The 15509-nt window shown below is 36.7% G+C and overlaps 1 protein-coding gene across 6 annotated transcripts in view; it reads right to left on the bottom strand.

Annotated features, from left to right (window-relative positions):
• Positions 1–15509, bottom strand: part of CHL1 (cell adhesion molecule L1 like) — a 217885-nt gene that overhangs the window by 33403 nt on the left and 168973 nt on the right. For all 6 annotated transcript variants that reach the window (XM_047779306.1, XM_047779265.1, XM_047779272.1 and 3 more), the window contains 5 exons: positions 12481–12612; positions 5265–5405; positions 4847–4958; positions 3274–3440; positions 1099–1264 (listed from right to left, as the gene is read on the bottom strand). In XM_047779306.1, coding sequence (XP_047635262.1) covers positions 1099–1264; positions 3274–3440; positions 4847–4958; positions 5265–5405; positions 12481–12612 — 718 coding nt within the window. The remainder of the gene's footprint in view (positions 1–1098; positions 1265–3273; positions 3441–4846; positions 4959–5264; positions 5406–12480; positions 12613–15509) is intronic.

Genomic DNA, 15509 nt, shown 5'->3' with positions numbered 1-15509 from the left:
CTGACCAAGGACAGAATCTGAGGAGACCTGAGGAACTGACAAATCAACTGACACCTAACCAAAGACTGAAGATCTCTGTTGCAATGTGTGGCCTGTTAGGTATCAGCAATTAATCTCCTTTTGTATCATGGACCACTGGTTGTAGGACCACAAATGTTTCATATATAGGAGGGATGGACTAGAATAAATTAAGCACCAAGCCTGAGACCAATGTCTTTGCATAGAGGACATGGACACACACAAAGACACACACATACACACAACCCCCAAAATCAGGTAATGAAGTGAGACAAGGCTACTGAAGAAATGAGTAGTATAAGTCTTCATAGCTAACATGGACTGAGTGGCTAGCATGTTTTAAGTGCTTGGTGTTAATGCACAACAACCCTATGATGAATTACCTTAATGTTTTTGAAGGAAACTATGTTTTAGAATAAAAAACTAAGGCACAGACAATTTAGACAGCTTGACAAGGTCACAGACCCAGTAAGTGACAAAGTTGGACTCAAACTCAGGCCACTGGGCTCCAGACCCCATCCTCTTAACTTATGACCCAGCTACCATCTCACCTAAGGAATGCCTATCCTATGAAATGATCTTCATATTTCATTTTTTTGGAGTGATGAATAACAACATAAGACTGAAATTGAAATTTGGATCAAGAATGGTCCATTTTTAACCCCAAACTCAGTAACGTTGCAAAAGGAAGGAGAGTTGTCCTCTGCTTTCAAAAGACAACATAAGCATTCAGTAAATATTATTTTAACTTTCTTTGATATGCTTCATACTGTTTAGTGATATCAGCATCTATTCACCCTTTATTCTACATTCTCTCTTCTATATTTGCTTCTGCTTCCCACACTTACAGGATGGTACACATTGCATGATAAGCCCTTAGCAAAAATAAGAAGACAAACACATGAGAGAAAAGTGAAACAAGCACATCGTATGACCTTTTAAATACTGTCTTAAAGACTGAAATATAATCATCGTTTTTAATATTTAAATTAAGTGTAAATTCTTTACATCTATTTTTTCTTTCCAACACAAGGTTTAATCCCAAGCACATATTTGGAGATACTATAATAGTTTACCTACCTGCCATCCTCTGTGCCATTAATTTCAAAGGCTTCTCCATCTTTACTCCAGGACAACTTCAAACTGTGTTTCAAATATGAATCACATTTGTTCTCACAGTGTAATTCAAGTGTATGTGATTTGGGGACACGAGGGTTCTTAGGAGAAACTCTAAGTTTCGTAGCATCTATTTTTACAAAACAAAGATACTAGTTAAGGCTACAGAGCACAGTTTACTTTGTTATCAAGAGCCTGCCATCATCTAATCACTCCAAATGGTCAACCTGAGAGTCAAAAATTCTCATGCAATGTTTGTCACCCTGTCATTTCCTAACATCATATATTGTTGCTATTTTTGTTCCAACCAGGCCAGGACCCCTGGATGGAAGTATTAATTAATAGCAATCTCCCTACTACTTCCTAGATGAAGGGAGTAAGAAGTATGTGAGCAAGCAAATGCCTCTAGATGTTGAACATAATATAAAATTTCATTCTAGAGCTTCTGGACATGTGATCAAAATACCATAAAGCAAAGGGGAAAGTCGGAGTTCCCATCGTGGTGCAGTGGAAATGGATCTGACTAGGAACCATGAGGTTGTGGGTTCGATCCCTGGCCTTGCTCAGTGGGTTGAGGATCCAGCGTGACCCTGAGCTGTGGTACAGGTTGCAGACATGACTCAGATCTGGCATTGCTGTGGCTCTGGCATAGGCCAGCAGCAACAGCTCCAATTGGACCCCTAGTCTGGGAACCTCCATATGCCACGGGTACGACCCTAAGAATACAAAAAAACAAAAAAAAAACAGGTTGGGGGGAATCAATTACTTCTCTATCAATATGTTTATTATTAACTCAAACCTATAGTGAAGGCTATGAATAGACAAACTAACAACATGAAGGTGGAGAATTTGAACATAAGTCCCATGAAAATAGAGGCTGTGCCTCTTTTGTTACATTCAATATCTCCAGAGCCCAGAAGGGACCCTCTATATGGTAGGTACTCAAAACATATTTGTTGAATTTTTGTTCAGAGAGTTAGAATGAGTGAGTCATATTTTCAAAGTAAATCAGCAATATCAACAATATGAAACATAAACATTGGTACCATGGCTGTCGTGAAAAATGTTTGTTTCATTATAATTCAAAACACATAATCCTTACTCTTAAGGCCATATTAAAGATATACTTTACCCTAATGCAGCACTTGGTAAGCCTCTCAGAAGTCAAGTCCCATCACTTCCTCCCATTCCACAATCATATTCTAATATTTGCTATCTACATGGTACTCGAGAAACTGATTAAAAGCTGAAAGCATTAGTAAAATTGACTATTTGGTATCCCGAGCATGAAATTTGAAGCGATTATCATACTGAATTAATTTCAAGTGAATTATTAAACATCTTACTCCCAATTCTAAATTTAAAGCCACAAATCCATTGAATAATAATTAATACCATTCAATAAGCACTTATTTTAATTAGACTGTAAAGTTCACATTTGTGACATTTTATAACAATTCTATGAATATTAATATCTCTACCTTCTAGAGATGATAACAAGGCTAAAGTGAAATCAAATAATGATATTAATATTTTCTAACTGGTAAGGGCATGAGCTGTGATTTGAACTCAAGACTGGAAGAGACCAAAGCTTATGCTCTCAATCACTGCTATATAGCCTTTCATTGAATTCCATTCTTGACATTCCTTTTTCAATATGTAAGAATTATGACCTTAATTCTCATGGCTCTGATTCCTACTGACTCCTTCCATATAAAATGGACATTAGAGCAGACCAAAAGTTTATGAACTTGTCCTCTCTGGCCACTAGCAGTTTGAGTTTATTTATTAAATTTTAATTCAAAGAGTTGATTACATAACAACATTGAGTGGCATAACTTTGAATTGGTTATTGAAAGAAAATATAATTACAGAAATACACTAAAATGCAGAAATTTAAAATACTGCTGGTTATCCATCACCAAGCTCTTACAATTGTATAAAGCCACGTACACATCACTGACATAGCCTATAATTCTTATGATGGTCTTTTAGATGAAACATGATCTAGGAGTTTTAAAATGGTCTAAAGAAAATTAACAGATGCCCCAACTTAAATCATAATTTTTCACTGGGAAAAATGAAGACAAACTGAACCCATGTAAGAATTCATGTAAAGTAAAAACAAAATAAAATTACTTCTAATATCCAAGTTGGCTGTGACAGCTGTTTTTCCTTTAGCATTTTCTACCCAACAGGAATAGGAACCAGCATCTTCTTCCGTGGTTGTGTTGATCTGTAACGTGCCATTCTCATGGATATGATATCGTCTGCCTTCAAGGGGCTTTGCTTCTTCTACCTTCTGCCTGTGGACATAGAAAGCATAGAGCAATTTGGGGTGTGGCAGAATTATATTACCCTTTTTCAAACTTGTCACTGATGTCATTCAATCTTGTCCCTTCTTTAGGAGCTTAGCAGTCCTTATGAAATGTTCCACAAGGGTTTACAATTTTTCCAAAATGGGTGATAGGTGTCAATCTTTCCTTCCCAAATAGACTGTGATGGGAGCAAATCAGGGCCTAAGCTCTGTGCTTCTGCTATAGTTGTAAGAGCTCCCAGTACTACTTTGCATCTGTCCTCAGAGTTTAATAAATATTTTCTGCCTTATTGAAGGTGAACTTTTTAGTTATTGATGGCCTCAGGGTACTAAATAGGAGAGCTAGTAACTGAAAGAGATAATGAAACTTTGGAACCTCCTGCTGTCGTGGGGGAACACTGGTCATTCAGAAATATTATAGGCCAAGAGGTCTTTCCTGTTCTGTGGATGTGGATTACATTTACCCTTACCAACCCACAGTCATTTTCTCTTACATTCATCCATTTTCCAAACATTTACTTCCACAGCTTGATTCATCTCATACATTTCACAGTGAGAGGCTGCTGAAGAGAAAATATCCAAGGGACAAACTCTGGCTGCTATTCACACGAGATTTTGCAGGGCTGGGGTGGGACAAGAGTAACGCAAGTGAGGCACTTGCTTCAGAGACAAAATTTAAGGGTTGCCAAAAGAAAACCTCAGTAATCAAGATAAATAATATTTTAATGAGGTATTTTTTTAAATCAAAAATAATGCAAAAATGTCCACCATGAACAAAATATCTAAGTTTTAAATAGCGACCGAATCTGACCCTGCACATGTATGACCTCACCTTGCTCACCTCACTCTCACCTCAGCCCTGTAGCACATTGGCAAAATTACTGAAGACCAGTTTAGCCAAGTGTTCCTAGTGAAGGGACAAGTATGGTAGATTCGTGTAACAAAGAGTTCAGAGTCACTACACCAACCAATGTATTGAAATTAAATTCAAAATACATGTTGGAAGAGTGTTAAAAATAGGCATTCAGAATTATATGAACGTTTAATAATTTTTATTATCCCAAACAGAAACAATAAAGTAATATATGACCTTGGAGATAACCATAATGGAAAACTAAATCTACCTGAAAAGTTGTCTTAGTAGTAATCATCTCAATTTCCTGGTTTCCTTTGTGAACAGAAAATGGCTCTCCCTATTTTCTCAGGTGGGAGAAATCCTACACATCTAGTCAATAATTCCAGGAAAAGTAAGTAATTAAGTTTGCTTCCTTATTTCTGAGAGGCACTGGTTACATGCAACAACACTGACACAGTGCAGCCTGTCAAATAATGGATGAAGAAACAAAGTGAAACCTACAACTGACATTCTCTTAAGAAAACAGGGTACCAGCTTACCAGGACACTATTGCCTCGGGTGAAGCAAAGAACTCACAATGTAAGAAAGCACTGTACCCAACTACTGTGGCATAATTTTCTTCATCTGTAGTTTGTATCAATGGACGAACATCTATTTGAAAACAATGCAAATATAGTTTAATTTTTCATGTAAGAATATAAGCAAATTATGTTTTTCTATAGCCTAGCCATATTAGCAAGAACAGAAAAGAGTGGAATACCAAAGTCCATATTCTTGAGTTAGAAAGTATCCAAACAACACATTTTTGGAAGTGTAGTTTTACTATAAAAATCTATGCTCAAATGTAAATGTGAAAAGTACTTTGGTTTCCTCCATGTTTTATGTGCCAAGAATTCAGTCTACTTGCGAGTTTGGCCTTGAATACTTTCCTGTAGAAAAGGCTAATGGGCTGCTTACCTACAACATCAATATTGGCACTGGCAAGGATAGTGCCATGGACATTTGAGGCTTCACACTGGTATACCGCGGTGTGATTTGGTTGTACATTGGTAAAACTGATTTCCCCGGGGGAGATGACATCACCAGAAAATGGATTTCCTAAAAGAGATTAAACAAAGTCAGTTAGATAAAAATAAAATAAAATATTTATACACCATTTATTAAATGTGTTACATAGTATTTATATTTTAAGACCAGTATTTATATTTTAAGGCCAGGTGGATAATAGTTCATCAAAGCAAATTCTTTAGAATTTCTTAATATCGGCCATCGATTTTTCTTTCCAGACCCTTCTGCAATTTCAGTATTCCTTCACATTGGTGTTTATTGCCAAAATATTTGCTCAGCTCTAACTCACTGCCTTTCCAGACTCAATACCCCAAAGTAAGATGCCAGATTTTCTGTTTAGCATTCAAGTCAAAGTGTGAACTGAATCTCACTTATTCTTATAAATTGGGGTCCTCATACTGCCCAGAATAAATTACAAGATCCACACACCTTGATTCCCCCGATCCACCACTAGTAGCTGCTGTTTTCCCTCTTGATACATTGTTCCTCTGTTTCACTTCTCTGCTCTTCTGCAATTTTCCCATCTACACCATCCATTTTAACTGCCTTGCTTTGCTCTTTAACCACTTCAGATACATAGCTCATGTATTTCATTTTCCCAGTAAGATTAAACTCTTCTTGAAAGGAGGGGCCAAATTGTCTATTTGGCAATAAATCCTACCCCATTGCTGATCCAAGTATAATTTTGGAAATATCTTTTGGAAATGAGAAAATCTAATACTTATGTGTTTGTATTGAGGGCCAAAGTACCTTGCTGGGTACTGCACATGCATTATCTTATTAACTCCACTCAGAACCTGCTAAATCCCACCAATATGGCTATTGAGAAGGTAGAAATTACTGTATTTCAGAGAGGGCCATAGCATGGGCCAAATTGCATGCCCTGCTCTGACGCAAGCAAACTGTTGAAAGAAAAACATGTAAGTGAGGAATGTTGAATGAAGGGTGCAAATGTTAAAAACTTTTGTTTAAATGGCATTACAAGATTACCAATACATCTAATTTAAGTTTTTTCTTATGGTGTCTCCTTTGTTCAAAACAGAGACTATACTAAATTTTAGATTATAGGAAACATTGATTATTGCATAATAAAATAGATTTTTCTTATACATCTTTTTGCTTCTGAGAGTGAGAAATAAATACATTTTTACACTTGAATGTCAGCTCCATGGGGGTAAGAACGTGTCTATGAGCCGTGCACTATGTCCCTGGTGTGCAAATAGCCTCTATTGCAGAGGAGACAGCAGTTTTCACGGAATGAATGAACAACACTTTTGTTGGGTGCCATTTTAGTCCTGGTAGGTCCCTGTGGAATGGAGACTGATAGTCCCCCAATGATGGGCCTGGTCTAATCTCTACGATGTGTGACTATTTTACTTTACATGGCAAAAGAGACTTTCCATATGTGATTAAGGCCAAGGACCCTGAGAGGGGATGTTATTCTGGATTATCCAAGTGAGCCCGATGAAATTATAAGGCTCTTTATAAACAGAGAAATTTAATGCCTGTGGCAAGCCAGCCAAAGAGAGATGTGACTATGAAAGAGTGGTAGGAGAAATGTAATATGCTTGACTTGAAGACGAAGGAAGTGGGCCAAGGAATGTGGGCCCTATGAGCTGGAAAACACAACGGAAGGGTTCCTCTCCTAGAGTCTCTGGAAGAACCATAGCACTGCTGACACCTTAATTTTAGCCCAGGGAGAGTTGTGCTGGACTTACAACCTCCAGAATTATAAAATAATAAATATATACTGTTTTTTTATTTTAATGAGTTTTATTTTTTTTCCATTATAGCTGGTGTACAGTGTTCTGTCAATTTTCTACTGTACACCAAGTTGACCCAGTCACACATACATATATACATTCTTTTTTCTCACATTATCATGCTCCATCCTCTAGACAGAAAATCAATCAAGCCACAGAAATCCCAAATGACACAATAGAAAAGTTAGACTTAATTGAGATTTTAAGGACACTGCACCCCCAAAAAATCAGAATATACATTCTTCTCAAATATATACTGTTTTAAGCCACTAAATTTGTTGTAATTTGTTATAGTAACAATAGAAATTTGATTCAATCCTATAGGATGATTTATCTCTTGAGAATCATCAAGATGAATAGTTCAAGTTTTTTTGTTTGTTTGTTTAGGGGTTTTTTTTGGCCTCACCTGTGGTATATGGGAATACCTGGCCGGGATCAGACCCGTGCCACAGCAGTGACAACACCACATCCTTAACCCACTAAGCCACCAGGAAGCTCCTTCTACAATGATTAAGTTTCTGATCTCATTCTGCACCCTCACCCCTTACATCAAATTTTACAAGCTTCAGAGTAAACCCTATCATCCCTTATATTTAGTTCTTAAACCATTTGCCCCCTGGTAAATTCTGAGTCTACATAACAATATAAAAAGATGAAATTAAACTCTGGCCTCATATCTGAGTAACAAATAATTAAACATTGCTCAAAGCTGCCTTCTGGGATAGGTATGGAAATTGCAGAGTACTGTAGCATACTGGCAAAGGCTAATAGGAGCTTCCATAATGCCAGAAGGCCAAGTTCTTTATCAAACAAACACACAAACCATGAAAAAAAAAATCCTAAATGGTTCAATGGTAGCCTAGCTATTAAAAGATCTGGTCTTGTCACTGCTGTGGCTCAGGTCACTGCTGTGGCATGGGTTCAAGCCCTGGCTCAGGAATTTCTGCATGCTGCAAGGGCTGCTCAAAAAAACAAAGCAAAAACATTTTCTGCTCAAAGCAAACAAAAATATTCCTGACATAATCTGTCTTTGCTAAGCTCAAAGGGCAAAAATGCAATGTATGGGGAGAAACTTCAGCTGTGGACTTATTCATTTCAGTTCCATTTATGGCTCTAAATTCACTTGGGTTGTGGCCTCATATAAGTAATGTGACCTCGCTGAGTTTCATGTGCCCACATCTACAAACTGCACAGTAAGAACTCTCTTTTGCAAGGGCTCAGAAACATTGGATGCAAAACATTTGAAAAAGTTTATTAGGCTTGTAATCAACATTACAACATTAAATAATTTTTATTTAATTCTCAAATATGTATAAAGATATGCAATTGGTAAAAATATGAGCTCAAAGGGATTTCAAATCCTTCACTGATCCCACTGTCATTGAACATCCCAATTATAAATCATGATCTGTTGGCAGTGATGCCAGGAGAGCTGGAGTGAAAACTGTGGAAACAACACAGAGCATGGATTCCAAAGATGTGGCTTTAGTCGTGGGTCTGCCATTATTCAGCTGTGCCCTCTTGCATTAGTTTATTTTCAGCCTTGACATGCTCATCCATCAACAAACATATTGGCTCTGTTTTGGATATAAATCCATAACCTAACTGTTACTGCTACTCACCTAACCCAAGGCTCCGCTATCTTTTCATCGGCTCCTAAATGGAGTCATACAGTTGCTTCTCCATGCAGAAGCCAGAAAAATTCTAGGTAATAAATTAAAGCCTCTCATTCTTTGCCTCTAAATCCTCCAAGTGTCCCATCCTGTTCGCAATAATATCCTAGGTCACCTTTGATCCTTGAGCTTTAGATATGATGTAGACCCTGCTTCTGACTGACCTCTCTAAGCACTGCCACCTCCTCACTCCGCTTTAGCCACACTGGACTCCATTCTTTTTCTCAACATTCCAAACACACCTTGAGTCTATGCACTCAGTGACCTTTCTATCCTGAAAGCTCACTCATGGCTATTTGCATGGCTACATCATTCACTTCTCCCATTTCTACTCAATGGTAAATAATCCCAAGGGTCTTACTAACATTTTCTCTAAACTGGATAGCAACTCTAGGTTCTGAACTTCCTTTGTACTCACCCCTTCCCCAACTAGTTTTCATTTCACCACATTTATGTGCTTTTGTCAACTGCTTGTCTCTCCCCACCAGAATGTCAGATTTATGGGAGCAGGAACTGTCCATTTTATTTACTGCCATCTCCCAAGTGATAAGGCCAGTGCCTGGCACAAAGAAGGCATTTAATGAACATTATTGAATGAAATAATTAATCCTTTAAATATGAATAACTGTATTTCCTTTAAAAGGCTTATGTGGGGACTCAAAGCAGTATGTGAATGTCCTTTATAAACAGCTAAGTGCCATTCAAATACAAAATTTTATGATTTTATGTTCCAGACACTCTGCTTTCTTTATTTTAGCATCCTTAATATTTTTATAAAAAAAAGTTGTTTTCATTTCCCTATAGTCTACATGTAGTTTAATTTTTCATTTCTTATTCTATTCTTTAAAGGGAATGAGGAAAGAAGGTAAACTACATTGACAAGCCAGACTCAACAAGAAGAAGAGAAAGAGAACACAAATAAACAAAGTAAAAAATGAAAAAACAGAAATATCAACCGATACTGCAGAAATAAAAAAAAAAGAGAGAGAGAGAATACTTTGAACAATTTGATGCCAACAAATTTGACAATCTGAAAGAAACAGACAACATTCTAGAAACATATGGCCCACCAAAATTGAATCAGGGAGAAATAGATAGTTTGAATAGACCAATCATTAGAAATGAAGTTGAATATGTAATAGTAATAATAATAAACTCTCTACAAACAAAAGTCCAGGACCAGATAGCCTCATAGGCAAATTCTACCAAGCATACAAAGAAAACTTATATCAACGCTTCTTAAACTCTTTCAAAAGACTGAAGAAGAAACACTCCCAAAGTCATCCTAATACTAAAGAGATGAGAAATTAATATCTCAAATTGAAGACATTAATAATGAGGGCTAAAGTGTCCACTGACAGAGGAAGGGATAAATAAAATGTGATATATATTACACAAACATATGCAAACAATGGAACATTATTCAGCTTAAAAAAGAGGAAATCTCGTCATTTGTGACAGCATGGATGGACCTTGAGGGAATTATGCTAAGTCATATAAGTCTGACAGAGAAAGAAAAATACTAAATGATCTCACTTATATGTGAAATATAAAAAAAACAAAACGAGCTCATATATACAGAGAACAGTCGGTGATTGCCAGAGGCTGGAAGGTGGGGGGTTAGGGGGATAGGCCAAATGGATGAAGGGGATAAACAGGTATAAACTTCCAGTTATAAAATGAGTAAGTCATGGGGATATAATGTACAGCATGGCAAAAATAGTTAATGATACTGCACTTCACTTTTGAAAGATGCTAATAGATTATAAACATCACAAGAAGAACAATTCAGTAACTCAGTAAGGTGACAGATGTTAACTAGACTTATTGTGGTAACCATTTCTCAATATATGAAAATATCAAATCATTATGCTGTACCCCTGAATCTAATATAGCGCATACCCATTACACCTCAATAAAAAAAGAAAAAAAATTCAGAACTGCTCATGGTTTTGCCCAATCATTTGTATTTTAAATAAGCACCCTTTTTTCTTCTCAGAGTCATATAGAGATAGAATTCAAAGTGATTTTTTTTAAAATTATATGCTGAGAAGGAGATATGGTCATACGGTTAACTTGACAATTTCCAGATTCATAAGGCTATGTAATAGATTTTTCTTTTTTTGGCTCTGCCTGCACCATTTGGATGTTCCTAGGCCAGGGATTAAACTCTCCCCACAGCTGTGACCTAAGCCACAGCTGCAACAACACCATGCCCCTGACCCACTACACCACATGGGAACCTCCTAGGTATTTTTAAATAACTGTCAGTTTTATTTTCAATCTCATCATCAAATGTGCCCAGTTAGTATTTGTTTATCATAGATATTGTGCTTTCTGTCATACATAAAACTAAAATGGATGTGTTTTTTCAAGAATAATAATAAACACTAGGATTTCTTGAGTACTTGAAGTAAGAGAACAGTAGTAAATAATATTTTGAGAGTGTTGTGTGGCAGTCCCTGTGCCAAGCACACTTTATGTGGTGTTTCCTTTAATCCATATAACAATTCCCAATGGTCAGTGGTATTTTCATCCCCATTTTACTGATGAGGCAACAAGTTTTAAGAGGATCAGTAAAACACCCAATCAGACAGAGAGTAAATGGTAGCACCTGAACGCAAAGATAGATCCTTCAGACCCAGGGTTTATTAATTATCTGTGTTCTACAGGTAAGTACAATCCTAGGTGGTTGACATCTTCATCTCATTCAAACACAACCATCATTTGCTCCATTTTGCAATTAAAAACTAAAGCTTCAGGAGATTCACTCAACAGCTCAGAGCATACAGCTGGCTATTTAGTGACTATCCCCAAGCTTAGGTGCACAGACTAGTTGGGACCCGGGCCTCTGGACAACCAGGATGCCTACCCTGACATGAGTGGGTTTAGGGCAAAGGAATTAATGGAAACAACACACATATGTGTTAATATTATAAATGTTCTGAATCAAGCTACTCAGTTGACCATTAAGATTTGTTCTCTCACCCTACTTTAACAAAGATATTCAAAATTACCAGAGCTACAGGTTCAGATTCAGGATTTGAGGATTCCTGGAGCTCTATGCTAGAACACCGTGGACTGGGGAGATAAGGCTGTGAGCCCAGCGCATCTGGGGAGAGCTCAGAGCTGACTGAGCAGAGGATTTTTCTGGTCTTAGCTACTGAAGCTTGGTCAAATAATTGCAGTGAGCCAGGGGTTGGGTGCACAGGGTCAGGCTTTGCATGTTTTTTGGCTCTATGGATTTTTCAAATCATGGAGACAGAGAAAGTCTTTATGAAGAGCAGAACCCAAGTGAGGAGTTGTGGTTGCCTGAATGGAAGGGAAGTCTGAGTCCCACCTGTGTTCCCAATCACTGGGTCTCCAATTCTTCTCAGGAAAAGGAATCTTCTCCTTGTATGCATCCTCTGTCATTCAGCTTCCTTAATTTTTAAAACTTATTTTTATATATAGTTAATACAATAGCCCAACAAATGTTATTTATAGGCTTTCCATAAACTTAAGCATAAATCAAATGCCTTAAAAAGATGCAATTTTGGATTTGCTGGTTAGATCTCTCCTGCTAGTCCAGTTACTTACCAACTCCACTTTAGCCATAACCGGGGTGCCTGACCATTACACAGTCCAGCAAACCTTTAGGATTGCATCAACACTAGTGTTTTCACTTACGCTCAATCGGGGAGCCATTGACTCTCCACTTGATTGTGGGTTCAGGTTCTCCTTCAGCCTCGCATAACAAGATACCACTGCTCCCAGTGCTGTACACGCCACTCTGAGGTTTCTTTGTCCAGCGAGGGGGCTCTGGAAATAAAGAGAAGAGCTCATCAGCACTTTTCTATCAGAAGATCCAAAAATCTTAAATCCTGTATTTTTACTGTGTACCAGCAGATGGCAGAACACAACAAAGCACTTCACACTAGCTCTTTCTGGTAAATGTTCTCTAAGGCAAGATGAGCATTGTTTTCACGTGGCATGAGGTGTATGTATGTGTGTTGTAATTTGAAATCTCAGCACGTATAAAAAGAAATCAATACACTAAAAGAGTTACCTATAGTCCTTTTATTAAGCTGAAAATTATCTATGCCATTACAGAAAATGAAGGAGATAAACATGTTACATTTATCTAGTGCTGGGTATAGCTTATTTCAGACTGTAGCAATGCATCCAAAATGGCTGATATTCCAGAAATATATTTTGAAAGTAGTTTAATGAAATTAAAATGTTCAGCCATTATTTTAAATATTTCTTAATGATTTTTCAGCATTTAGAGGTCCATATGTAATTGTCTCCCTTAAGAATATGGGAAACATTATTTCCTAGAAAATTTTTTTTTGTTAAGGGGGTAGAAGGAATCCTAAAAGCAACATTTACCTTTTTTCTCTCAAAACAATGAAGGAAAAGATGTATTTAAATTATTTGCATCTTTCTATGCCCTAGTGCTCTCAAATTATAATTCTAAATGGTGTTTCAGTACAGAATGAGACATTTTTTCTTTTATTATTATTTTTTTATTACTCAAATGAATTTATCACATCTGTAGCTGTATAATGATCATAACAATCCAATTTCACAGGATTTCCATCCCACAGCCCAAGCACATCCCCCACCCCCCAAACTGTCTCCTCCAGAGACCATAAGTTTTTCAATGTCTGAGTCAGCATCTGTTCTGCGAAGTTCAGTCTGTCCTTTTTTCAGATTCCACATGTCAGTGAAAGCATTTGATGTTGGTGTCTCATTGTATGGCTGACTTCACTTAGCATGATAATTTCTAGGTCCATCCATGTTGCTAAAAATGTTGGTATTTCGTTTCTTTTAATGGCTGAATAATATTCCATTGTGTATATGTACCATATCTTCTGGATCCACTCCTCTGTCGATGGACATTTAGGTTGTTTCCATGTTTTGGCTATTGTAAATAGTGCTGCAATGAACATCGAAGTACATGTGTCTTTGCAAATCATGGTTTTCTCTGGATAGATGCCCAGGAGTGGGATTGCTGGATCAAGTGGTAATTCTATTTGTAGTTTTCTGAGGAATCTCCATACTGTTTTCCACAGTGGTTGCCCCCATTTACAATCCCACCAACAGTGTACTAGGGTTCCTTTTTCTCCACACCCTCTCCAGCATTTATTGTTTGTAGACTTTTTGATGATGGCCATTCTGGCTGGTGTAAGGTGGTACCTCATCGTGGTTTTGATTTGCATTTCTCAAATAATGAGTGATGTTGAACATCTTTTCATGTGGTTTTTGGCCATCTGTATGTCAGAATGAGACATTTTTCTTTAGTGCAAACATTACTGTCATGTTTTGTCACCTTAAGTGTACTGCTATGTCAGGAGTGAATAAAAGATTCAGACTAAAGTGCTGGTGGTTTGGATAATTTGATTTCAGAGAAAATTGCACAGTACCTTCAGGTAGTCAATTCCCATCAAGTGTTGCTTGGTTATTTCCCCTAAGACATTTTCAGATTTCCATTTTCAGTCAAAAAGGAAAGTCTTTAAGATACTTATATTTATAATATGAAAAATGTCATTTAAACAATTTTTTAAGTAAGGAGAAAAAAGGGGATTGTGTGGGGAAAATGCCTATAAATTCACCAGGAAAAATACAAATATACAAATATCCCTGGCAAGTTCAAATCTCAGTAAGAGACCTGCCTGTGTAATTATTCCAGAAGCTATGAACTTAATTGTTAAATTCCAAGTTAAATATACATGTTAATAATTCAAAATCTGTAAATATGTAGTCATTTAGTTTAAAAATGCAAACAAGAAACTGCATATGACCCTCTAAGGTGAAGGGTTTTAGTTTGTGTATGCGTGTCACTGCATTTTTTTATGTTATTGTTACCTTTTTTTGGTCTTTTCATATGAGATATACAATAAAATTAAGCACTGGAATTACAGAAAAAAAATGAAAGTTTTCTTATTTACAGTAGAAAATTAAGACTAAGAGCATGTACAAATATAGAAATCATGGAGATATAATATACAGCATGGTAACTGTACTTAATATTTTATTGTCTCCTCAAAAACTGCTAAGAGAGTAGATCTTAAAAGTCTTCATCACAAAAAAAGAATTGTAACTATTTGGTGATGTATGTAAACCACACTTCATGTGATCATTTTGCAATCATTATGAAACTAATAATGAATCATTATGAAACTAATAATGTAACATGTCCCTTATATCAATAAAAAATAATAAAATTAAGGATATCATAGAATGATGACCTTTCTCTAAATCTTTATAATTAGTAAAATCAAGATTTTTATTTCTTTTCTCATCCTACAAATTTCATTATTCCACTGGTATCTGCGTTAATCCCTATTACTATTAGACATTAGGTAAAGGGTGCTTAAGTGACCATCTTATCCAACCCTTTCACCTTACAGATGGAGCAGACACAACTCGAATCTGGCGTTTTTCTGGCTGTGGCATAGGCTGGCAGCTACAGCTCCAATTCGACCCCTAGTCTGGGAACTTCCATACACCATGGGTGTAGCCCTAAAAAGACCAAAAAAAAAAAAAAAGAAAGAAAAAAGAAAAAGAAAAAAGGCTCAAGAGAGAAGAAAGAATAATTAAAAGGGAAAATTCTGAGAGAAAACACTATCATTGTATCCCAGTCTTTTATCTATTATCCTAAGATATACGGCAACTGATGAAAATGCCTTATGTTGAAACTTTACTCATTTTGT

Source organism: Phacochoerus africanus, chromosome 1, assembly GCF_016906955.1.
Source record: "Phacochoerus africanus isolate WHEZ1 chromosome 1, ROS_Pafr_v1, whole genome shotgun sequence".
In the NCBI taxonomy this organism is placed as follows: Eukaryota; Metazoa; Chordata; class Mammalia; order Artiodactyla; family Suidae; genus Phacochoerus; species Phacochoerus africanus.
Note: the sequence above shows the minus strand (reverse complement) of the source record. Positions and strands in the feature narration are given on the sequence as shown.